At 50.4% G+C, this 23,867-nt stretch overlaps 1 protein-coding gene across 8 annotated transcripts in view; it reads left to right on the forward strand.

Moving 5' to 3' along the window:
* The window catches only part of LOC115074064 (collagen alpha-1(XI) chain-like), a 30,011-nt gene extending 7,172 nt beyond the window's left edge, over positions 1–22,839 (forward strand). For 2 of the 8 annotated variants that reach the window (XM_029573169.1, XM_029573176.1), the window contains exons 3-23: positions 794–914; positions 1,368–1,465; positions 1,642–1,695; positions 1,804–1,968; positions 2,204–2,461; positions 3,049–3,084; positions 3,386–3,505; positions 5,377–5,403; positions 8,440–8,565; positions 14,453–14,497; positions 15,334–15,423; positions 15,509–15,550; positions 15,982–16,009; positions 17,040–17,132; positions 17,356–17,462; positions 17,635–17,769; positions 19,145–19,207; positions 19,851–19,919; positions 20,599–20,794; positions 21,240–21,355; positions 22,098–22,839. In XM_029573169.1, coding sequence (XP_029429029.1) covers positions 794–914; positions 1,368–1,465; positions 1,642–1,695; positions 1,804–1,968; positions 2,204–2,461; positions 3,049–3,084; positions 3,386–3,505; positions 5,377–5,403; positions 8,440–8,565; positions 14,453–14,497; positions 15,334–15,423; positions 15,509–15,550; positions 15,982–16,009; positions 17,040–17,132; positions 17,356–17,462; positions 17,635–17,769; positions 19,145–19,207; positions 19,851–19,919; positions 20,599–20,794; positions 21,240–21,277 — 1,911 coding nt within the window. In that variant the 3' untranslated portion in view covers positions 21,278–21,355; positions 22,098–22,839. Of the gene's footprint in view, positions 1–793; positions 915–1,367; positions 1,466–1,641; positions 1,696–1,803; positions 1,969–2,203; positions 2,462–3,048; positions 3,085–3,385; positions 3,506–5,376; positions 5,404–8,439; positions 8,566–14,452; positions 14,498–15,333; positions 15,424–15,508; positions 15,551–15,981; positions 16,010–17,039; positions 17,133–17,355; positions 17,463–17,634; positions 17,770–19,144; positions 19,208–19,850; positions 19,920–20,598; positions 20,899–21,239; positions 21,356–22,097 lie in introns of those variants that run through there. The other 6 variants (XM_029573175.1, XM_029573171.1, XM_029573172.1 and 3 more) reach the window with 6 other exon arrangements.
* The last annotated feature ends 1,028 nt before the right edge of the window (positions 22,840–23,867 follow it).

Raw genomic sequence — 23,867 nt, forward strand, 5'->3', positions numbered from 1 at the left:
TGCCACTCAACTACCTCCCCCCACCCCACCCCCGACGAAAAATCCACTGAACAAGGCTTGAAGAGAGGGGACTGTGACTGTTTCTGACTGACCCTGTGAATTTTGAAGGATTCCCTGAGTTCAGGATTACATGAGTTTCAGCTGGGGGAGGAATAAGCCTGGCGGTTAGAGCAGGGGGCTGAGGACCAGGGTTCAAATTCCATTGGTGCTCCTTGTGACCTTGGGCACCTCATTTCACCCTCTGTTGCTTCAGCTGCAAACTTAGACTGTAGGGCAGTAGCTGAATATAATCCTCTTTCAGTACCTGAAAAGCAGAATGTAAATAAATAAGCATATCATTAAGGCCCTATACATTACTTAGAATAAGCAAAGCACAGGTGCTGAATGAATCTCTGGTTTTCTAGCTTGATGAGGGGAAGCAATGCAAGTGCCTCAAGCACCAGGGACAGTGGGCATCACTGCTAGGTTCTTGTGTAACATGCTTTTGTCTTGTTGGTGTGTCTGGATGAGATTGTAAGCTCCAGGGAGAAGGGACTGTGTGTATTTATACAGTGCTGCATGTATCTAGTAGCCCTATACAGTAGCATCCTTCCTATGGGCAACCTCCAGAACAGAAACCCAAGGCCTACAAAACCAGCCATGGACAGACACTCCTGAGCTGGTGGCCTTTGGGTTGCTTAGTATTAGGCGTGCCAGTTTCTGGTGCTTTTGACGTGGCTGTGTTGTGAAAGTAGATAACTGATTTATGGTGAAGAGCATGCCGCCTGAGATCCTACCCCTTCTGCAAACACAGATGACCTCTCAGGATGAAGAGACAGAGGCAGCAGCAATCACAGTAACTCCGCTACTCCCAAAGAAAGGGGAAGCAGAAGAGCAGGATGAGGTGCCCCTCCCAAGCATGCCCAGCACTCTTGGTAAGATCCAGCTGCACCCAGCCCTCTTCTTTCTTCCGGTGCCACCACCAGGGCGTGACGCAGTGGCAGCTGTAGGACCAGGTAGAGTCATCAGCGTGTCGGTATCCAGCACCTCTGTAGGCGCCAGACCTTGTCAGGAGTGAGTGGTTAAAGGTCCTGGCATGTTATCCAAGGCAGGAGCTGGAACGCAGTGCAGACACTTACGCAGATGTTTGTCTGTGACGTGTTGTTACTAGTGGCTGCTGCTTCTGAGTATTTATGGTGGTTACGGTGGCTATTTAAAGTTATTCCCATGGTTCTTTATAGTGGCTTACCATAGTGCATCAGGGGCTAATTCAGGGCTGTGCATTGTGGGAAGGCAGACAAGTCAGAAATCTCCAGAGACTGTCACCGGTGATTCATGATATTATTAACAATACAGTTATTACTTTTCTTTTTCTTTTATTGTTAAAGAGCCCACAGAAAGCACCTGGCATCCTGAGTTAAACAACCAGTTCTCCCATCCAGCAAAAACTTCTGCAATTCTGGAGAAACTGCAGCCCAAAGAGAAGGTAAGGAGGATTGTTGTCCCCTTCTAGTCAGTGACAGATGGGTGCATTGTAGTGAAATTCTGCACATGGGGAGAGCCTGAGCCCCAGCACCCACCTGCCTCACTCTGGGGAAGGTTAAGTCTTTTCAGGGGAGGTTGCACCAGCTTAGCTGGACTGACAGCTGTTTTCTCTCCTAGGGTAATGTCTCTCAGTGCATGAGTCCTGCAATCCCAGGGCCTCCTGGTCCAAAGGTAAGCGTGAGTGCGTGTGTGTGTGTGCGTGTGTGTGGGGGGGGGGGGTGATGGGAGTGTGTATCATTTTTAAACAACTGAGGATTAATTAATCTCCGATTCCAACAGGGGGATAAAGGTGACAGAGGAGCGCCCGGAGCAACGGGCTATCCTGGACATTCCGGGGAGAGAGGGCACACAGGGGCCCCTGGTTTACCAGGACCCGCAGGGCCACCCGGCCCGCCTGCTGTGGTGCCGGAGAGATCGCACTCATCTGCAGGCAGCAAAGATGAGGTATTTCTAGCGCGTTACGAATGAGGAGAGAAAAGCCCTTCCCCTCTCTGTGACACCAATCGATTATTGGTTACTTTACATGATCAGTCTCTGACACCCTCTCCATCCAGATCTCCAACTGGGGATGCTTCACCAGAGAGACGTGAAGGAAGAGCCTGGGGGCGGGAAGGCCGACGCAGAGTCACAAAGACCTTGCTCAGTATCTACATCTAGGGTAACCTATGTTTTCTTTTAGCTCCCTGGATATTTAGGAAAGGCTGGTTCCCCAGGGCCACAGGGGCCACCAGGACAGCAAGGATTTCCAGGATCTTCAGGACTTCCAGGGCCCCCTGGACCCATAGGACCAGAAGGGCCTGCAGGATCTCCAGGGCTGCCAGGACTTGAGGGGCCCCAAGGGTTTACAGGCCCAGAAGGGACGCCAGGATCTGAAGGGGCTCCAGGGCCTCCAGGCCCTCAGGGACCTAAGGGAATAGAAGGTCCTCCAGGAGCACAGGTAATCAATAATTAGACGTCCTTATTTTCTCAGATAGCAGACTCGACTGATTTACGTAATGAAGTCCAAGTCCTGGGCCTACTCTGTGATATTGCACTGTTCAAGAGTTCAAAGCTCGGCTCCGTGAGCGTGCGCTTATCATGTGAAGTTGTTTTAGTGTCAGAGGGCGTGGAGGTTTTACAGGTTATTCTGCTTCATTCTGGTGCATGTGACCAAGGCACCCAAGCCCACCCCAAGCACTCAGTTCCTGGAGAGACACCTCAGGACAATCCTGACCACCTGACACCCCTCTCCCCTGCCCTCCTCCCGCCCCTTCCTGGTGCATGTGCACCCTATGGTGCTGATTTAAAATGGAAGAGACCGTACTTCAAATCCCAGAGTGCACTGTGAGGTCCCAGGAGCATTCTAAAGTCTCCCCACAGGGTCTGGGTAATCCCAGATCCAAAGCATGGAGAGGGACCTGGCGTCGCCAGCCAAGGTGCCCAGCTAGGAAGCCATTGGAGCAGACGTGCGGAAACGCAGAAAACAAACTATTGTGTGATTTGATAAACTCAGAAAATTAACTGTAAATCTCGTTTGAAAAACAGGGCCCAAACGGTGGACCCAGCGAGCCGGGAGCACAGGTAGCGCACTTCCCTGCCCAGGTATTGCTAAGGGCTCCTTCTCTGCTTAGCAGCGATGTCTGCTGATGGGATAAGCCTGGTGAAGTGCCAGCCACTGCTACTAAAGAAGGCTAAAGGTCTAGAGCCCTTCCAATTTGCCAGTCAGGGGAGGGAAATGAGGAGAGTATTTCAAGTAGAGAAGAAGATGGTGACAGCACAACCAGGGAAGCTGAGACCTGACGTAACCAACGGTGCTGGGTGGGATGCGGAGAGGGAACGGGTCCTTTCCTTGATCAATGCTTCTTCTGTTCTTGTCCCACAGGGTGTGAAGGGGGATCCTGGACAGATTGGGCCTGCAGGAAGCCCAGGCCCCCAGGGGGAGAAAGGCTTGGAAGGGAAGGCAGGTCCCCCTGGCCCTCCAGGAGAGCTCAGGCACTGCAAAGTGAGTTTGGGGTTAACCCATGTTCTTCCTGCTCTCTGTCCCACCTCAGGACCTCGGCTGCTAGTCCTGACTGTATCTCTGCTCCACCTCTTCTCCCTGTCCCCACGGGTCGGCTGTAATCTGAGCTGATCATGCCTCTCAGATCCCCTCCATGGATTTTGGTGACCTCGCCCTCTGAAATGTCAGAATGCCGCAAAGCTTCTCGCGTTCGTGACACAATGGGCTGAGAAGAGAGGTGCCGCGTTTTCGGATATCTCCTCGGTGGCAGAGCGCTTTATAATACATTTTCACCACCGGGTCTGTAAAATGGTCCCGAGCTGCATTTTGTGAGCTGGTGCCAGAAGGAACTCAAGGAGGAGGACAGGGCAGAGAGCCAGGAATCAGGAACGCCTGGCTCTGCCTCTGCTTCAGAAAAATCACTCTATCTCCAAGTGCCCTCAGCTCGGATCCTAACTCTGCCTTTGGCTCTCTGTAGGATCTTTGAAGAGTCGCTTTGGGGTCAGTTTTGAACTGCCCACATGATTTGAACCTGCTATTCATACAGGCAACCAAGCGGGGTTGAAATATCATGCGTACATATAAAAATCGAATATTCAAACCTCTTTTTTATTCCCTTGATCTAAGCATGGGAACGCTTCTTTATAACCCAAGTAACATTATGCATGTTAAGGAAGCCCACGCATACTTTTAGCTGGTCTGAAGGCAACAGCTTTCAGACATGCAACTTACACAGGGAAATGGCTTTGAGAATTGCCTTCTGTACTCCCCCTGGGTCACTTTATATAATTATCGGGCCGATACAGTAAAAATCGCGGGAGAGCGGGCAAACGCCCACACTCCCGGCACGCACACAGGACACTCTCCTATGCGCGTGATACAGTAAATTAATTTATTTAAATTAGGGTCTGGGGCAAAAAGAGGCGCTAGGAACACTAGCGCAACCCTAGCGCCTCTTTTTGGACAGGAGCGGCGGCTGTCAGTGGGTTTGACAGCCGACGCTCAAGTTTGCCTGCGTCGTTTCTCAAACCCGCTGACAGCCACGGGTTCGGAAACTGGACGCCGGCAAAATTGAGCATCCGGTTTTCAACCCACAAGCTGTGGGCCCATTTTAAAATTTTTTTAAAATTTTTTACTTTGTTTTAACTTTTGGGGCCTCCGACTTAATATCGCCATGATATTAAGTCGGAGGGTGCACAGAAAAGCAGTTTTTACTGCTTTTCTGTGCACTTTCCCAGCACCGGCAGAAATTAACGCCTACCTTTGGGTAGGAGCTAATTTCTTAAAGTAAAATGTGCAGTTTGGCTGCACATTTTACTTACTGTATCGCGCGGGAATACCTAATAGGGCCATCAACATGCATTCAGTAAGGGGTATTAGCGCTTCGAAAACGCGCGTCCAATCGCGGGTTAACAGTGCGCTCCACCGGAGCACACTGTACTGTATCAGCCTGCTAGTCTGTCCTTTCCCCTCCCCCCCTGTTCAGTACCTGTCCCAATAGGCTCCTGGTACTGGAGTGCCCACTGTCACCCATCCACTGATCCCTGGATTTCTGGAGGAATATCAGTGCCAAATGCGCTAGGATCTTAAATGACTGATGAGGAAAGGCTCCTTCTAGATGTCTCTGGGATGTTAGGGGAGGAAGGGTCACTGTTAGGAATGCAGAATGCATCAAAAATACAGAGAAAAGCCCAGATGACAGCTCCAAACTCAATCTCTTCCAGGCCTCGTGGCCTGCCGGCACTCAGATTCAGTTTGCAGTGTGTGCATGTGAGTGTGGTGTAACTGTACACGTGTTAGTTTTTGTTTAAATATAGATATATAGAGTGTGTGTGTGTGTATGTGCCTGTAATTTATATTTTTTGTTCTTTCAGGGTCAGAAGGGAGATCCAGGGGCCAAGGTTTGTATTAGATTCTAACCAAAAAAGAAAGAAATACAACTCCTTCCCTGATCCCGTTTGCTGACTGTCACCTTATTCCACTGTCTTTCCATTCTGCCAGGTTCTGTGTTGGAAGTAAAAAAAAAAAATCCATGCACACAGATTAGGAAGTGTCTGGAAGTCAAAACAGTAAAACAAGCTTCCGATTTTAAAGAAACTTTCATTCTCTGAATTTTGGAGATGTTTTTTCCTCTTTTGATTTTTTAAATAAAACACGTCCAGGTAAAAGCCAACACATGCACTGGGAGGACAGAGAGGTTCCCCTTGTTACAGTTTTGGCTGCAGTGCAACCGCCTCACCACCAGGGGTCCCTCTAGTGCTGGCTCTCCTGACAGGCCCAGGCCATCTCCCCTGTCCACTCTATGTTCTGGGTTGGCCCTTATAACCCTGCCTGACAGTTCCCTCGGGGCTTCGGCATCGAGCTCACCTGGGCTCCCTGCTCTAGCCTTGCGCGGCCTTCGGGCCTTTCCTTGCCTTGCGCGGCCTTCGGGCCTGCTTCCTCGCTTTTCTTACCTGGCCTACGGGCCTTCTGACCTGCCTGCTCTGCTTACGGTGTGTGGCCTACGGGCCTTCTGTGTGTGTGTGTGTGTGGCCTACGGGCCTTCTGACCTGCCTCGCCCTGACTACGGTGTGTGGCCTACGGGCCTTCTGACCTGCCTGCTCTGCTTACGGTGTGTGGCCTACGGGCCTTCTGTGTATGTGTGGCCTACGGGCCTTCTGACCTGCCTGCTCTGCTTACGGTGTGTGGCCTACGGGCCTTCTGTGTGTGTGTGTGTGGCCTACGGGCCTTCTGACCTGCCTTGCCCTGACTACGGTGTGTGGCCTACGGGCCTTCCGTGTGTATGTGTGGCCTACGGGCCTTCTGACCTGCCTGCTCTGCTTACGGTGTGTGGCCTACGGGCCTTCTGTGTGTGTGTGTGTGTGGCCTACGGGCCTTCTGACCTGCCTCGCCCTGACTACGGTGTGTGGCCTACGGGCCTTCTGACCTGCCTGCTCTGCTTACGGTGTGTGGCCTACGGGCCTTCTGTGTATGTGTGGCCTACGGGCCTTCTGACCTGCCTGCTCTGCTTACGGTGTGTGGCCTACGGGCCTTCTGTGTGTGTGTGTGTGGCCTACGGGCCTTCTGACCTGCCTTGCCCTGACTACGGTGTGTGGCCTACGGGCCTTCCGTGTGTATGTGTGGCCTACGGGCCTTCTGACCTGCCTGCTCTGCTTACGGTGTGTGGCCTACGGGCCTTCTGTGTGTGTGTGTGTGTGGCCTACGGGCCTTCTGACCTGCCTCGCCCTGACTACGGTGTGTGGCCTACGGGCCTTCTGACCTGCCTGCTCTGCTTACGGTGTGTGGCCTACGGGCCTTCTGTGTATGTGTGGCCTACGGGCCTTCTGACCTGCCTGCTCTGCTTACGGTGTGTGGCCTACGGGCCTTCTGTGTGTGTGTGTGTGGCCTACGGGCCTTCTGACCTGCCTTGCCCTGACTACGGTGTGTGGCCTACGGGCCTTCCGTGTGTATGTGTGGCCTACGGGCCTTCTGACCTGCCTGCTCTGCTTACGGTGTGTGGCCTACGGGCCTTCTGTGTGTGTGTGTGTGGCCTACGGGCCTTCTGACCTGCCTCGCCCTGACTACGGTGTGTGGCCTACGGGCCTTCCGTGTGTATGTGTGGCCTACGGGCCTTCTGACCTGCCTGCTCTGCTTTCGGTGTGTGGCCTACGGGCCTTCTGTGTGTGTGTGTGTGTGTGGCCTACGGGCCTTCTGACCTGCCTTGCCCTGCTTACGGTGTGTGGCCTACGGGCCTTCTGTGTGTGTGTGGCCTACGGGCCTTCTCTGCCTTGCCTTGCTTACTGTGTGTGGCCTACGGGCCTTCTGTGTGTGTGTGGCCTACGGGCCTTCTGACCTGCCTTGCCCTGACCCAGCCTGAACCCAGACACTGCTACTTGCCCAGACACTGCTACTTGCCGCCTGCCCTGACCCAGCCTGAACCCAGACACTGCTACTTGCCGCCTGCCCTGACCCAGCCTGAACCCAGACACTGCTACTTGCCGCCTGCCCTGACCCAGCCTGAACCGAGACACTGCTACCTCTTATTTGATCCACAGCGGGAGCCTTTTCCACGCCTAGGAGTGACCCAGTGCATGCCTATAGCAGGTGAAGACCCTATACGCCCTCCCTCTCTCTCTCTCTCTCCAGCTCCGAGATCTCCTTGTGAAGGACAGGTCAGCCCAGAATCCCTGCCCCATTGCTGACTGGAGATAAGTGGGGTTCAATGCCCTACAATCCTCTGCCACGCCCAGCACACGGCCTTGGTTCTGGCCCAATCCCTAGACAACAGTCCTGGCCTCCAAATACATATAGAACTTCACCACAGCCATTACACCCTAAATTGCACCTGATGTACATTCAACAACAGACAATATACCTTATACTTGCAGATCTCCCAATTTTCGATGTAGACTGTGCTTATTTTAAAAAAATGTATTATAACTACTACTATGCTGCACTGAACCTGTGCTTAAGCTTATGCTGTCCACATTTGTACTTATAATATTTATCAGTGGTGCAATGTTCAAATTGTTTATGCGCATCCATCTCACGTATACCTTTTACCTAGGGTAAATGCCAAATTTACATGCTTTGAACTCCTCCACTGGAAGCACATGAGATGAACAAATGATGAGGGTGATGAGGCTGCAAAGGTTACAGGAGGGATGGCCTGTCAGGGTCTTTCTGTGTCTCTGTTTTCTTTTCTGGCAGGGAGTGAGGGGTGAGAAGGGAGGCCCAGGAGATAAGGTTAGTGGTATTGGAAATACAGAACACAACTGGATCTTGAAACTAATCACAAATGGGTTTTCCTATGCTGGATCCCAATGCCAGCTTAAGTGTAAATTCTGACTGAGAAAAGTCGGGATATCAGATCTTCATCAATAAATAAGTATGACCGCAGAGCTGAGCTGAGATGCTGCTCCTGGTCACCCACCCCGCTTCTGTTTCGATTCTTGCAGAGCTGCAGTGATTGCTCCAGACGTTATGGCGTTACTTCGGCTGGGGCCCCTGGCTCTGCTGGCTATAATGGACCCTTAGGCTCTTGGGCACCAGTCTACCACGAGGTGGGTGTGTCCTCCCGTCAGGTGGGTGCCGTTATCCCCCGTTGTTAATCTGACGATAACATTCCTCCTGTATTCGCTCTGTCTCTGTCTGCCAGGGATTCACAGTGCAAAGTTATTGTGAAGTAGCACGCTTTGTATCTCTGGCTCACTTTTGCTTCCAGCGCTCCCATCCCTAAGCATCAATCTTGAAATTAAGCCCACGTGTCTCAATCTTACGCCTGTAAACACGGACGTTGCTCTCCGAGTCTCTGCCGCTGACAGGTGTGAAAAGGCACCAGACACTTCTGAGCAGGTCCCTGTACGTACCCAGATCAGCCCAGACTCCTGGGGTTTTGCCTCCCCTCCAGCAGATGGAGACAGAGAAGTTTTGACGGACTCTGTCCTATACCCTGAGGTGCCACCTACAGTCCCGTCAGTATTTCTCTGTCTCCAGCAGATGGTGGAGGTGCAAAATCCCTAGAAAGGGAATGGTGAATAAAACGGAAAATGTCATAATGCCTCTGTATCGTTCCATGGTGAGACCGCACCTTGAATACTGTGTACAATTCTGATCACCGCATCTCAAAAAAGATATAATTGCGATGGAGAAGGTACAGAGAAGGGCTACCAAAATGATAAGGGGAATGGAACAGCTCCCCTATGAGGAAAGACTAAAGAGGTTAGGACTTTTCAGCTTGGAGAAGAGACGGCTGAAGGGGGATATGATAGAGGTGTTTAAAATCATGAGAGGTCTAGAATGGGTAGATGTGAATCTGTTATTTACCCTTTCGGATAATAGAAAGACTAGGGGGCACTCCATGAAGTTAGCATGTGGCACATTTAAAACTAATTGGAGAAAGTTCTTTTTCACTCAACTCACAATTAAACTCTGGAATTTGTTGCAAGGCGATGTGGTTAGTGCAGTTAGTGTAGCTGTGTTTAAAAAAGGATTGGATAAGTTCTTGGAGGAGAAGTCCATTACCTGCTATTAATTAAGTTGACATAAAATAGCCACTGCTATTACTAGAAATGGTAACATGGAATAGACTTAGTTTTTGGGTACTTGCCAGGTTCTTATGGCCTGGATTGGCCACTGTTGGAGACAGGATGCTGGGCTTGATGGACCCTTGGTCGGACCCAATATGGCATGTTCTTATGTTCTTATGGGCAAATCGCTCTGGAAAGGATTTGGAAGTCATGATTAAATCTCTGGGAGACAACAAGGTCCACAAGCTGCTGGAGGATAGGCCCAAGACAAGGGGCTCTTTTCCGCCTCGCTTCTGAGGAAATCGAAAATTTCGGGCCTCCAGATCGTCTGGTTCTTCTTTTAGGCAGGGCTCGGGCAGGCAACATTCCTGGAACCAGCCTTTTCATAGCCGGGGCCTTGGCAGAGACGGAGCCTCTCAGAGTGTGGGAGGGGTCAAGTCCTCCCAATGAGGCGAGGCCGGTTCTCTCCTCCATTCCGGTAGTCGGAGGCAGGTTGGCTCTCTTTTACGAGGAGTGAACCAAATTAACTTTGGACCACTGGGTCCTCAGTGTCATAAAATATGGCTACGCTTTAGATTTTGCTCAGCCCCTCCGGGAGAGTTTTCTGGTTTCCCTGTGCTCTTGCGAACGAAAACGTCTAGCGGTGCAGGACACGGTGAGACACCTCAGGGAGTTAGGAGCCATTGTGCCAGTTCCCCCGGAAGAACGAAGAAAAGGCCGCTATTCCATTTACTTCATAGTGCCCAAGAAGGAAGGCACGTTCCAACCCATCCTCGATTTGAAGAAAGTCAATTGATCTCTCCGGGTGCCTCGGTTCTGAATGGAAACTCTTTGGTCGGTGATTGCATTGGTTCACAAAGGGGAATTCCTAGCTTCACTGGACCTGACCGAGGCGTACTTGCATATCGGCATCCGACCCTACCACCAGAAGTACCTGAGGTTTGCAATCCTGGGTGATCATTTTCAATTCTACACCCTTCCTTTTGGGCTCACTACAGTGCCCAGGGTCTTCACCAAAGTGATAGTTGTCATGACAGCGGGGCTCCGGAAGGAGGGTGTCTTGGTTCATCCTTACCTGGACGACTGGCTGATTCGAACGAAGTCAGAGGCTCTCTGTCAGACGGTGGTGCACCGGGTCCTTCATCTCTTGAAGTTGTTGGGTTGGATAGTCAATCTGGCCGAGAGTCATCTGGTTCTCTTCCAGTCCTTGGAGTTTTTGGGTGCTCTGTTCGTTAGGCAAGGTTTTCCTCACTGAGGAGTGGATCGCCAAGCTGCAGGCTCAAGTGCAGGCATTGCTAGTCAAGCTTCTTCCCAGGGTCTGGGATTACTTGCAGGTCCTCGGTTCGATGGCTTCCACTCTGGAGCTAGTCCCATGGGCTTTTGCTCATATGAGACCTCTTCAGTCAGCTTACTCTCCCAGTGGGATCCGGTTTCTGAACAATTTCAGCTTCCACTTCCTCTTATGGAATCTGCGTGTTCCAGCCTCGCTTGGTGGCTCTTTCTAGACAACTTGCGCCAGGGTGTGGACTTGGAAATCCCTTCTTGGACAGTGGTCACCACTGATGCCAGCCTCTCCGGTCGGGGAGCGGTTTGTCAGGGGAGAGCGGTGCAGGGCCAATGGTCAGTCAGGGAGTCCTCGTGGTCGATCAACAGGTTAGCCAGGGCTGTTCGATTGGTTTTGCAGGCTCTTCTTCTGTGGGTGTGGGGGAGATCGGTCAGAATCCTGTCGGACAATGCTACACGGTAGCCTACATAAATCACCAGGGAGAAACCAAGAGTCGGCCGGTGGCACGGGAAGCCCAGGAGTTGATCAACTGGGCAGAGCTGCACCTCGACAGGATAGCAGCCTCTCATATTGTCAGCGTAAACAATGTTCAAGCGGATTTCCTCAGCCAACACCAACTTTTCACTTCATATGCGACAAGTGGACCAGGCTGAGAGTGGACTTGATGGCGATATTCCGCAATGCCAAATCCTCGTGGTTCTTCAGTCGATGCCGGGAACTAGGAGCAGAGGGAGTAGAAGCCTTAGTCCTCCCCTGGCTGATGTATGTCCTGTTGTACGTGTTTCCGCCTTGGCCGTTGCTCAGCAAAGTGTTACGTCATGTAGAAACTCATCCAGGTGCAAAGGTGCTGATAGCTCCGGAATGGCCACGGCATCCGTAGTTTGGAGATCTGGTCAACCTAGTGATGGACGGCCCTCTGAGGTATCATCTGTTGCCGAATCTCCTGCACCAGGGGCCCATTTCTTTGGAAGGGATAGGTCACTTTTGTCAGTAAGAGAAAGAGCCCTATCACTTGCTGCTCCAAAAATTTGGAACAAGTTACCAATTGAAATTCGGCTAGAACCAAATAGAATGGCATTTAGAAAAAAAGTCAAAACATGCCTTTTTCAGCAAGCGTTTCATGATGGTGACAGTAATCTGTGAAACAAAAAATCACAAAAAAGAAAAGAAATAAAGGCTGAGGAGAAACATAGTTGAGTTAGTCACAGTGTTGAATGTTGTTGTCCAGATCTCCCACTGTTATGCCATTATTATGAAAATTGTATGAAGTTTTAACTTATTAGAATAGTCGTTTTATTATTTGTAAATTTTTTTATTTTTAGTTTAAATGTTTTTATGTAATCTTGTAAACCGATATGACTGTCCCCACAAAATACCAGTATAGAAATTTTAACAAATAAATAAATAAATAGTGGCATGGTGTTTGAGAGGCAGCAGCTGAAGAGTAAAGGTTATTCGGATGCGGTGGTTGCTACTCTCTTGCAGTCTAGAAAAACCTCTACCTCCCTGGCCTACGTCAGGATGTGGGGAGTTTTTGAATCTTGGAGCATAGAGCACAAGGTGGAGCCTACCCGGGCCTCGGTGGGGGATGTTTTGGCTTTCTTACAAGCTGGCCTGGCTAAAGGTTTGTCTTGTAGCTCTCTGAGGGTCTAGGTGGGGCTCTGGGTTGTTTCTGTGGTAAGGTACAAGTAGTAACCTTGGCTGCCATCTGGACGTGGTGCGTTTTCTCGGCGGGGGGGGGGGGGGGCAAAGCATTTTCATCCTCTGGTCCAGAATCCTTGTCCTTCTTGAAGCCTGAATTTGGTACTCAGAGCCCTGTGTACATCACCTTTCGAGCCCTTAAAACAGGCGACATAAAGGATCTTACCTTGAAGGTTGTTTTCCTCGTGGCTATTTCTTCAACATGGCGGGTGTCGGAACTTCAGGCCTTGTCTTGTAGGGAGCCCTTCTTAAGAATTACGGATACTGAGGACAGTTCCCTCCTTTCCTCCTAAGGTGGTATCCTCTTTTCATTTAAATCAGTCGGTGGAACTCCCTTCCTTTCCCAACTTGGACCGCTCTGATCCTCAGTCTAAGAATTTGTGAAAATTGGACAAGAGGCGGGGTCTGTTGCGTTTGGCTTCCGATTGTCGGACCACCTTTTTGTGTTGTGGAGTAGCCCCAGAAGGGGGCACAGGACCTCTAGGACCACTATTGCATGCTGGCTGAAAGAGGCTATTGGCTGATAGAAACTAAGCCCCCTACTTGGGCATTGTGGGCCACTCTAATGACAGAGCTATATCAACTAGAATATGAGTCCATATATAAGAGGTTTTGTCCCCGCAAGAAACGCCTTTTTCAGGAGATTTGGGAGGGTTATTACCGAGCCCTTCCACAGTCTATCAAGGATCTGGCTCCGTTGTCTGAGGTATCGAATCTGAAAGATTGATTTCCTTTCCTTTCTCTTACTGTCGGGGTTTGAGCGTAAATGTTCTGACTTATGGGAGTGGCATATTAAGATGGTTTTATGATCATACATGGCGGTTGTCTGTACCAGACTCTTACCTACTTATCTCTGAGGTTCTCTGTAAGAAGGGGGGCTCGGGGGGTGGGGGTTGGAGGAATGGGTGGGGTCAAAACCAAAAAGGGGAAAATGTCTGAGGTGTATTCTTGTTGTATTTACAAACTGGTTTGGACTGTATTATCATGCCTCAATAAAAGATATTGAAAAAAAAGAGGCTATTGGCTTTGGGTACATTGCTCAGTCGCCCAGTTCCAGTCGGTCTTCGGGCGCCGGTCTTCGGGCGCATTCTACCTGGTCACAAGTGGCTTCGTGGGCTGAGTGTCAGCAAGTTTTGCCGCAAGAGATATGTAGAGTGGCTATTTGGAAGTCTATGCACACCTTTGCCAGGCATTCTCGGTTGGATGTCCAGGCACGAATTCTGGGGGGTTTGGACAAGGTGAGCTTCGAGCGGGACTTTCAAGGTCCCACCCCATGTAGGGAAGCTTTGGTACATCCCAGGAGTCTGGACTGATCCGGGTACGTACAGGGAAAGGAAAATTGGTTCTTACCTGCTAGTAGTACAACGGATCAGCCCAGAGTCCCACCCATTTCAGAGTTGGGGAAACAGAGAGTCCGCTCGTTCAGTAGTTAAAACGGAGAGTCCACTCTTCAGTAGTTAAAACGGAGAGTCCGCTCGTTCAGTAGTTAAAACAGAGAGTCCGCTCATTCAGTAGTTAAAACGGAGAGTCCGCTCGTTCAGAAGTTAAAACAGAGAGTCCGCTCGTTCAGTCGTTATTTTTTATGCTGCAGATTTGTTCTGAAGTTCACAACAGGTTCTGCTCCCATGAGGGCAGGGTTTTTGGCGTTGCAGGTTTTCTCTCCCCTCTGCTCATTAGGGGATAAAGTTGTTAATAGTTGTGCAGTTCTATTCTTAACGCTTGGGTACAGTGTAATACTGGTAGCACCTCGAGGTATAGGGGAGTGTCAGTCAAAAACTTCTCTGTCTCCATCTGCTGGAGGGGAGGCAAAACCCAGGAGTCTAGACTGATCCATGGTATTACAGGAACGAAAATTAGCAGGAAAGAACCAATTTTCCTTTTACGCGTTCTCGCTCCCTGTGGTGTAATGTTAGCGTGTTTCATGAAACTTTTCCAGCTCTGCCTTGTCTTCTGCAGAATGGGAAACTGGAAGCCGAAATGTACGGAGCGCTCAGCCCTCACGTAAGCAAGCAAGCAATCGTCCTCTGCGCTATGAGCTAAGGGACCGTCGGTCTGCCGAAGTGCACAGGCGAGGTTTACCTGCTTAGATTGGGAGGGGGCGGCAAGGGGGAGGGAGGGCATATTGGCAGGGTGGGGGGGGGGGAGAGGCTGCAGCTTCTGGATCATTTAGGGGGCATCACCCTGAAGAACCTTCCCCCCCCCCCCATCCCAAACTAGTCCTATGCCACAGTGTCACTCTTGCTGACAATTAAAAGCAAAGAGATGAATATTTCTATTGGGGTGATATTAATTTAATTTAGAAAAAGATGTATTACTCTCATTAAAGGGCTTAAAGGTCCTCCTGTGCTGGCATGCCCATCATTCTGAACCTCAGTAAAGAGGGGGCGCTGCTGGCACGGGTTTATCTGCTCAAAGAGATAGAGAATCTCAACTGGGCATAGGCCAAGCGCTCTTTTTGTGCTGTCGGTCGCGGTGTTACCTTTTTATTCCATGGCCAGAAATACATGAAACGGAACAGATGACAGGAGGACCTGGCAGGAAACGAAGTAGGAGAGCTCAGAACTCCTCCGGCCCAAGATACATTGCTGGTTGGGGTGTACGGCTATGGTTATTGTGTCCCAGCAGCTTTTAGAGTACGTTGAGGTTTTTCTGCCCCAGAAGTGTCTTTTGCAGGTGGGCATGTTCCACCTTGGCTGATGACTGCATTGGCAAGGCATCATTTCCCCCCCCCCCCCCCCCCCAAAAACTATCGGGACGGCAGGCTTGGTTTACCGGCTGTTCTTCAGGTAATCTGGAGGTAACCACTACAAACCACCTTTGCTCACTTTTTATTTCAGGGTCCTCCAGGTCCACCCGGTCCGTCTGGATATCCCGGACCCCCTGGCCTTCCAGGCCCCCCGGGCCCCCCAGGGGTCATGTATGTCAATGTAAGGTTCTCCCAAGCTCTGAGTCTCACATTGGTGCTCGTTATGTGCACAGACTGGGTGATAACTGTCATGTCTTTTCTTCCAGAGGGTCTTCCCTGTCCGCCCTCGGCCTCACTGCAAGCAGCCGGTAAGAAATGCACTGGTCTGGTATCAGAAGAGGGCCTTGCTCACCGTCTGACCCTAGAGAATCCCAGCTTGAGGGACTGCCCTGCGGTGGGTCCGGTGCCAATCAGGGTCCCTCGCATCCTCCCTGCTGCAGGACTTATAGAGAAGTCATTCTTTTGGCGCTGACCTGCGGCTCTGAGCTTTGATAAGGCCTCACTTGCCTGAGCTTTGCTGTTTCTCCTCACCTTTCCCAGTCAAAGCTGCAGATTCACTGGGCTTGTCCTTATATAATGGCCATGCTACCTCGCTCAGACCGAGGGACCTCCCTCTCCTCCGACGCTAGCACAAACTGTGGGGCCCCTCTGAGCAGGGACTAAGAAACTCCCTGGGTGTGTAGACATGAAGCACCTGCCGTGGCATTAAGAATTAATTTTGTCTTTGTCTCTTTTTCAGTTAAAGTCCAAACCAGCAGGTGATCCAGGTGGGAATTAAGCAACCAGTGCAAGGGTTTTATTGCCATTCTGATCTCTGATGTGAAGAACAGATGTTTTCCACTGCCTACAAACAACCCAGCCCCAAGCTGGGAGGGAGCATGGGGGTGGAGAGACAGGCAAAACTGATCATATTGAGATGTGACAGGAGCACTCTCCAAAATGATAAAGGGGATGGAACAGCTCCCCTATGAGGAAAGGCTGAAGAGGTTAGGACTTTTCAGCTTGGAGAAGAGACGGCTGAGGGGGGATATGATAGAGGTCTTTAAGATCATGAGAGGTCTTGAACGAGTAGATGTGACTCGATTATTTACACTTTCGAATAATAGAAGGACTAGGGGGCATTCCATGAAGTTAGCAAGTAGCACATTTAAGACTAATCGGAGAAAATTATTTTTCACTCAACGCACAATAAAGCTCTGGAATTTGTTGCCAGAGGATGTGGTTAGTGCAGTTAGTGTAGCTGGGTTTAAAAAAGGTTTGAATAAGTTCTTGGAGGAGAAGTCCATTAACGGCTATTAATCAAGTTTACTTAGGGAATAGCCACTGCTATTACTGGCTTCAGTGACAAGGGATCTACTTAGTGTTTGGGTAATTGCCAAGTTCCTGTGGCCTGATTTGGCCTCTGTGGAAACAGGATGCTGGGCTTGATGGACCCTTGGTTTCACCCAGCATGGCAGGTTCTTATGTTCCTCGACAGAGTCACTGCTGTTCCATGGCAGACATGTTAAAGGATCTCTTCACCTAACTTCTGCAGGTAGGCTTACAAGAGGCAAAGGGACAGCTAGGTCACTCTGTGCCCCCAGATCTCCAACACAGGTCTAGCCTCTGGGCCAGGAGCTGATATCAGAGTGCCATGGGTCATATTTTAAGTGCATGTTCTCGTACCCTCCCCCTCATCAAAGGAACAAATAAATCCAGTAAATGCTTCCTGGCATTTTCTCCATATCTTTATCCTTTAATCTCTCCCCCTGCCCTGAATCCCTGGGACTACTGCTTGTTTCCTTTGCCCTGTTGCAGGGAGCGACCCCAGTCTGAAGTCTCCAGCTGATGCCCAGGATAAGAGCCCCTCACCTCAGCCAGCAGCATGGCCGACCACCCTACAACAGCAAGGTAACCCTGCAAGGAGGGATGGCCACACCTGTGGAAAGGCAGTCGGATGCATCCACTCTCCAGTGTCCATGGTAGAAGCTTTGAAAGCACCAGGGCAGATGGGGCAGGGCAGGAGGAGCTGGGGTGGCAGGGTGAGGGGCAGGGGCAGGCTAAATTCTGTTCATGGTAGCACTGTCTCTGATTAACAGAGATTCCCTGACGCCTCAACATTCTCATTTTACAGAGCTAGAATTTCCCCAGGGGGACCCAGGCGAGGTGGAGACGGAGCACAGGGTGAGTGCAAGGGGTCCTGGGGAGGAAGTGATGGATAAATACTCATCGTGTCCTCAGGTATTGTACGAAACACCTGTCCCAGTCTCTGGAGACAAGGCTGGAGGGGGAGGAAGTACAAGCGTTCCTACAGAACCACAGATCAGCTTCTTATATTAGAACATAAGAACATATTCCATTTGAATTTGTTTTGGCCTGGCCTCTGTTTTTTTGTTTTGTTTTTTTTTATCAGCTCTATACCTGGGTGTTCCAGTCCAAAGACTTGTTGCTGAAATCACGATCCAAATTCCCAGAAGGAAGCCTGGTGTACCTCAGAGAGGAGAATACTGTGTTTATCCGCACATCCCTGGGATGGAGCAAGGTTCTGGTACGTGCATGGAAGACACTCCACCACTACCCTTTCCCTTCCCCACCAAACACGGATCCCCAGAAATGTCCAAAACATTACCCTAGGTCTTCCAAAGAAATATTCCGACTGCCAAAAAAGGGCTGTGTGAGAAATCTGGAGATAGAAAACCATCCACATTACTCTTGGTGGTGCCACATGGACTGTGCTCAGGTAATACTACCATTGTCCACAAAGGGGCAGCCTTGAGCTAAAGCTGTGAAGCATCCTAAGAGCCAACATCTACCAATCAGGATGATTTGGGCTTGTGTAGGAAACACTGTTAGAGCTTTAGCAGACCCCTGACCTGTAATGGGGCCACCTAAAAAGGAAAGTTGCACATTTCCCATTCAGTTTTCTAGTAAACATAGTAAGAGTAACACAGCAAATGATAGAACATTAAAGACCAAAAAGACCCATCCAGTCTGCCCAGCAAAGTGTTCAGGGTTGTAACTGCCGCTCCGTGCAAGTTCCCCCTCACCTTCTGTTTAGGGTTGTAACTGCCACATTGCCCAGATTACCCCTATGCCTTATGTAGCAATGTAACTGCCACTTTGTGCAGATTACCCCTGTACCTTCTGTAGCAATGTAACTTCCACATTGTTCAGATTACCCTTTGTCTTCTGTTTAGGGTTGAAACTGCCACTTTTTGCAGGTTACTGCCTCATCATCTGTTTAGGGTTGTAACTCTGTGTAGGTTACCCCTGTGCCTTCTGTTTAGGGTTGTAACTGCCGCTCCGTGCAGAATGTCCCTCACCTTCTGTTCAGGGTTGTAACTGTCACATTGTTCAGATTACCCCTGTGCCTTCTGTTCAGGGTTGTAACTGTCACATTGTTCAGATTACCCCTGTGCCTTCTGTTCAGGGTTGTAACTGTCACATTGTTCAGATTACCCCTGTGCCTTCTGTTCAGGGTTGTAACTGTCACATTGTTCAGATTACCCCTGTGCCTTCTGTTCAGGGTTGTAACTGTCACATTGTTCAGATTACCCCTGTGCCTTCTGCTTAGGGTTATAACCTCTGCTCCGTCCAGGTTACCCTGTGCTTTCTGTTTAGGATTGTAATTGCCGCTTTGTGCAGGTTACCCCCTTCACCTTCTGTTTAGGGTAACTGTGCAGGTTACCCCCTCGTCTTCTTGTACCTTTGCTAAGACGTTTAGAGCAGATCTTCCCTTCCTCCTCTCGCCGGTGGCCTGACCGTTGCCAGCAGGGACAGGCTGATCATTGTTTCTATGGCTTTTAGTTCTCATTTTTTGAAAGAAATGGCAATGGGGGGAGGGGGGGGGGAGGGGCCTGGGACACAGGAGAAGGATAAAGCGGGATCCTCTGTAAACTCATTGCTCTCCTTTCTGTTCTCAGCTGGAGGACTTGGGCCCTGTGTTTCCTGGTGATGACCCTTCCGTGTCTGGAGAGGACAGAGAGGTTTCCTTTTAATGTTTTATAAGTAAAGAAAGAAAACCCAGTACTTAGATTCAGAGTGCTTGGGGGAGTCTCTTCTTCTTAGATTGTATGAGGCAGGAACATCGTATCTGAAAGAGAGGTTTTAAACTCTGACCCAAGACTGGAAAGCCGCTCTAGAAATAGAAACATTATACATTTGTTGTATTAGTTGGGAGAGCCATCCTATCCCTTCCTTTCCCAAAACTCTTTTATATTGCATTACTTGTCACCAGGGTGCCTCATGCTCCTTCCCCGTGAGCCTCTCTGCCACGCCCAGAGGCCCTCCCTGTCCCTCCAGAAGCCTGCCAGAGGGAAGCCCTGCTTTTAACAACTGTTTGGCTTAGTTTTAAGAAACAGAAGTTTCCCTGCGGCCACCACGTCCTTCCCGAGCCAGAATTCATGGGCACTCATCCCAATTCTTGTAAGCTGGGGTTGCTGTGTCCCTTAGGCCATGTGATGAGACCCCCCCCCCCCCACCCAGTTTCCCGCTGAAGCCCCGCCCTGCATGCAGATAGCGGCACTGTGCCAATGTACACTGTGGTAGCAGCTCTATAGAGGTGACATAGAAATGACATAGAGCTGATATAGGACTATATCAATGCTGTCCTTGTTTCTTCTGTCACAGGATGAAAACACACATCTGACTGCAAGGACGGAGTCCCTGCCTTCTGGGATTCTCCAAAGGGTGCCATCTGTAAGAATTGTGCTCTTCTCATTAAAACAGCATGGACACTGCCAATGAGATCACCACCAGCACAATCACTGCCAGTGAGGTCACCACCGGCGCAGTCACTGCCAGTGAGGTCACCACTGGCGCAGTCACTGCCAGTGAGGTCACCACCGGCGAGGTCCCTGCCAGTGAGGTTACTACCAGTACACACATTATAAGCCTATGCATCACCAGCACAGACAATGGCAATAAGGTCTGTGAATACTACTGGTCTGGTCACTGCCAGTGCACATCAGCTCATAAGCAAGAGGTGGCCTTATTGTCCCTCTTCTGCTCCTGTGACAGTACATTCTGGTACGTGTGGTCCAGCAGGAGCAGAGGGATTCATGGGGATGGGAGGGAGGATGAGGCAGGCCTGATGGATGTGCTCTTTAGGATGTGGAGATTCTTGGTTACTGTTTCTTTGTCTGTCTGTCTCCGTAATGACATGCAGAGATGTCTGTCCGTGCTTTGGAATTCATGTTTTAGAAAGCCATAGTTACCTCGTTATCGCCGTACGCGTGGCTTTCTGCTTTCCCAAGACAGGAGCGGAAGTCTTTTCCCAGAATGCATTGTTATGGGCTCAGATCATGGAGTGTGGGGACACCATGGCCCGTGGACATTTGCTTTCCTCCCCTCACACATCTCCTCTGCTTCTCCACAGCTGCGCCTCGTGGCACTGAATGTGGCACTCCCCGGTGCCATGGCAGGGATCCGTGGGGCCGACCTGCAGTGTTTCCGGCAGTCCCAGGAAGCTGCCCTCTACGGCACCTTCCGGGCCTTCCTCTCCTCCTCCACCCAGGACCCTCATCTCCCTCGTGAAACAGACGGACCGCTCTCTGCCCATCATCAACCTGAAGGCACGTGTGGATGCTGTCTCTGTATACAGTAGTTTAACAATGTGCCCTGCCACTGATAAAACTCCCGGGTCCTCTGTCCTGGGTCTAGTTAATTCTGCATTAAGGCAAGTAATACTAAACTGCTGCCCACTGCTACAGTAAGACAGAGCCACCCTGTTAATTTGTGGGCAGGTCTCTAATAGAGAGAGTTCTTCTGCAGAGCGAGAAGGAGACTCTGGACAGGAGGGAGCGCTCTTGTTGCTTAGGGCGGGGATACAGAAGGGGGCGGGGGTTGGATATTTTTTGTGTGCAAAGATTAGAGGACAGAGTCTGTGATTTCTGGAAGTGGGTTGTCTTGGCATGTGTAACCGCAGATTGCAGGATATGGGATTAGTTCTGCTTGACAGAAGAGGTGAGTGTGTGAGAGGTGACTGATCGGTTCGGGAATGCTGCTATCTCTTCTCAGGGAGACGAGCTGATCAGGAGCTGGAGCGCGCTCTTTAGAGGCACCAAAGCTCACCTGCAGCCCAAGGTTCCTATCTACTCCTTCAATGGCCGCAAAGTCATGACAGACCCACTCTGGTGAGTGCATATTACACTAAGCACCATCTCCTGTGGTATTTCACAACTCTGCTCCCCACACTATATCCCAGACTACAGCCCACGGTACCCCGGGAATTACCTTCCCTCAACCACAGAACCTTCTCAAGGTCAAGGAATAATCTGGCTCCCAACAGCTCTGACCCAGTCCGAACCTTTTCCTAGTACAGAAGGGTAAATGTTCAGTGTCCTGCCCCCCACAGTCCTCAGGTCGTACGAACACTGTTACAGCTTCCCTGTGCCCTTCAGACTGGCAGCAGTGTTGGTGATGACTTCACGTGCGCCCTCTCACGCACTGCTGTCTGACTGGTTCATGCAGATAGAGTGGCTGAGCTCACAAATGCTATGTTACATGGCTGCTGTCAGGAGAGCTCCTTAAAGGTTTAAAGTCTAGTAGCTCTTACTAGGATATTCTTGCATTTTGTAGCGGAAGCATTAATACAACAGCAGGCGGTTTTCTGGTGCTATGTGAGGGAGATTTGGGGAGGCCTCACCGAGATGCAGTGGACTGGGTGAATTTATTTTGCAGGATAAAGCTGAATAAAATGGTAGCTTTTATAATTACAATTAGGGACTGTCATTCTGAATGCAGGAGAGTTGGCCTCCCTACCTCCTCCCCTTGTGCCCACTTGACATGGGGGGGGTGTTGAATAATGCCTCCCCTCATCCGCCTGTCTCCTGTGCTCTGATTCCTTCTTGCCCCTCTACGGGGCTGTCGTTTCAGGTCTCAGAAGGTGGTCTGGCATGGCTCCAGCAGACGGGGCCTCCACCTCCAGAATGGGAGCTGCAGGGATTGGCGAGCGGTCACCAAAGCCAGAGGCCAGGGGGCAGCACTGGTCGATGGCCAGCTGCTGGGGCAGGGGTCCTATGACTGTGCCAGCCCATGCATTGTGCTGTGCATCGAGGTCACCTTTCCATACCTGCACATGTGGTAACTGTGGCTCTGCCTGCAAGACGGCCGTCTGCTCGGTGGCATTTCCATGGCTTCAGACGAGGAATTGGAGGCCCCATCAACGCTAAACAGAATAAAGGAAAAGAGGCAAATTCAGGGTGACCTGGTGATGCCTAGATACCCTCCCTCATCTCCCCTCTCTCCCCTCCTTTGCCTGGGATCACCGCCCGAGCTGGCACAGCTTTCCCTCAACTGCTGGAAGGGGAACTGGGGCACATGAAAACCTCGAAACGGCTTGCATGATTAGCCAGAACCAAAGCAAGATGGTAAAATGCAAGACGGGAAAGGCAAGGAGTAACAGACACCCCCCCATCTCCCCCAGCAGAATTTCCAATTCTTGTCTCCAGGAATAAAAAGAAGCGCAGTTTTCATCTTTTCCTGATCCATGTTGGTGGTGCAGGCTACAGCCTGGGTTTCCCCCAAGATTGAGGGGTGGGGTGGGAATGGCTCCATCCTGTGCTGTTGATGATTTGACTCACGTATTAGAAAAACAAATAAAAATGTTCAAAAACAATTAGAAATGGCATTGTAAGTAATTAAGATGAGGTTTAGTGGCCTGGGGACATTTCTTTCTTTTTTTAAAGCTCCTGCATAGCAGTCCTGGAGACTCTGGCTGCTACGTCAAATGTGCATGTAACAGGGCCAGGCTGGGGGAAGGAGATGTTTAGCACTCTTTGACTCTAAGCTGGAAAGCGCTAGTACAGCAGGGGTTAAATCCACCCATCCAGCTTGCCTGCCAGATTACAGATCAGGGGGAAATTTGCTGGAAAGGTCGACCTTGGACCTGACATCTACCCAATGGAACATGATCCTGATCTGATATGGGTGAGGTCATTTTTAGTGGGGGCAAATGTTTTGAAAAAGTGCTCTAAATCCATGTTTTCTAAATGTGGGCAAAAAGGAAAGGGGATTCCAGAATAAGGCCAAAAGAGGCAACAGCAGAGCAAGGCAGCAGGAAGGGTGCTGGGCTGAAGAATCTTAATTATTGGCCTAGTGAGAAGGGACTGCCTGATCCACTGTCTTATATCCCATAACGACATCCACGGTGTTGCCAACCTATCGGCCTGGCATTAGGCAATGAGGGTCGGGACCTTGTACTCTGCCTTCTCCCCCTCTGCACGTTTTGCTTTCTGCAAAGCTGAGCACGCATGGAGAAGAAAGCCAGGTCATGACTGAAGTCCAGTAATGGACAACATCCCATCTCCTGCCTTCTGCAGCAAAACTGGAATAGAAGAGATGAAAGCACGAGGCAAACCCTTCTACAGCCATGCCTTAAATAGACCCTGAAGCTCCCCAGCCTGTAGGAATTAATACCATGAAATGCAATAACGAAAATTACAGTGACACGAAAATAACATGGATAACAAAACCCAACCCTCCCAGATAGCCCAGTAAAACCCCATTCCCTGTATGTACCCAGATCAATCCAGACTGCTGGGTTTTGCCTTCCTTCCAGCAGATGGAGGCAGAGAAAAACTTCGAGAGTGCCCTCTCTTAACCTGGTGTGCCACCTGCTGCTCCTCAGTATTTCTCTGTCTCCAG

Source organism: Rhinatrema bivittatum, chromosome 12 (assembly GCF_901001135.1).
Source record: "Rhinatrema bivittatum chromosome 12, aRhiBiv1.1, whole genome shotgun sequence".
Lineage (NCBI taxonomy): Eukaryota > Metazoa > Chordata > Amphibia > Gymnophiona > Rhinatrematidae > Rhinatrema > Rhinatrema bivittatum.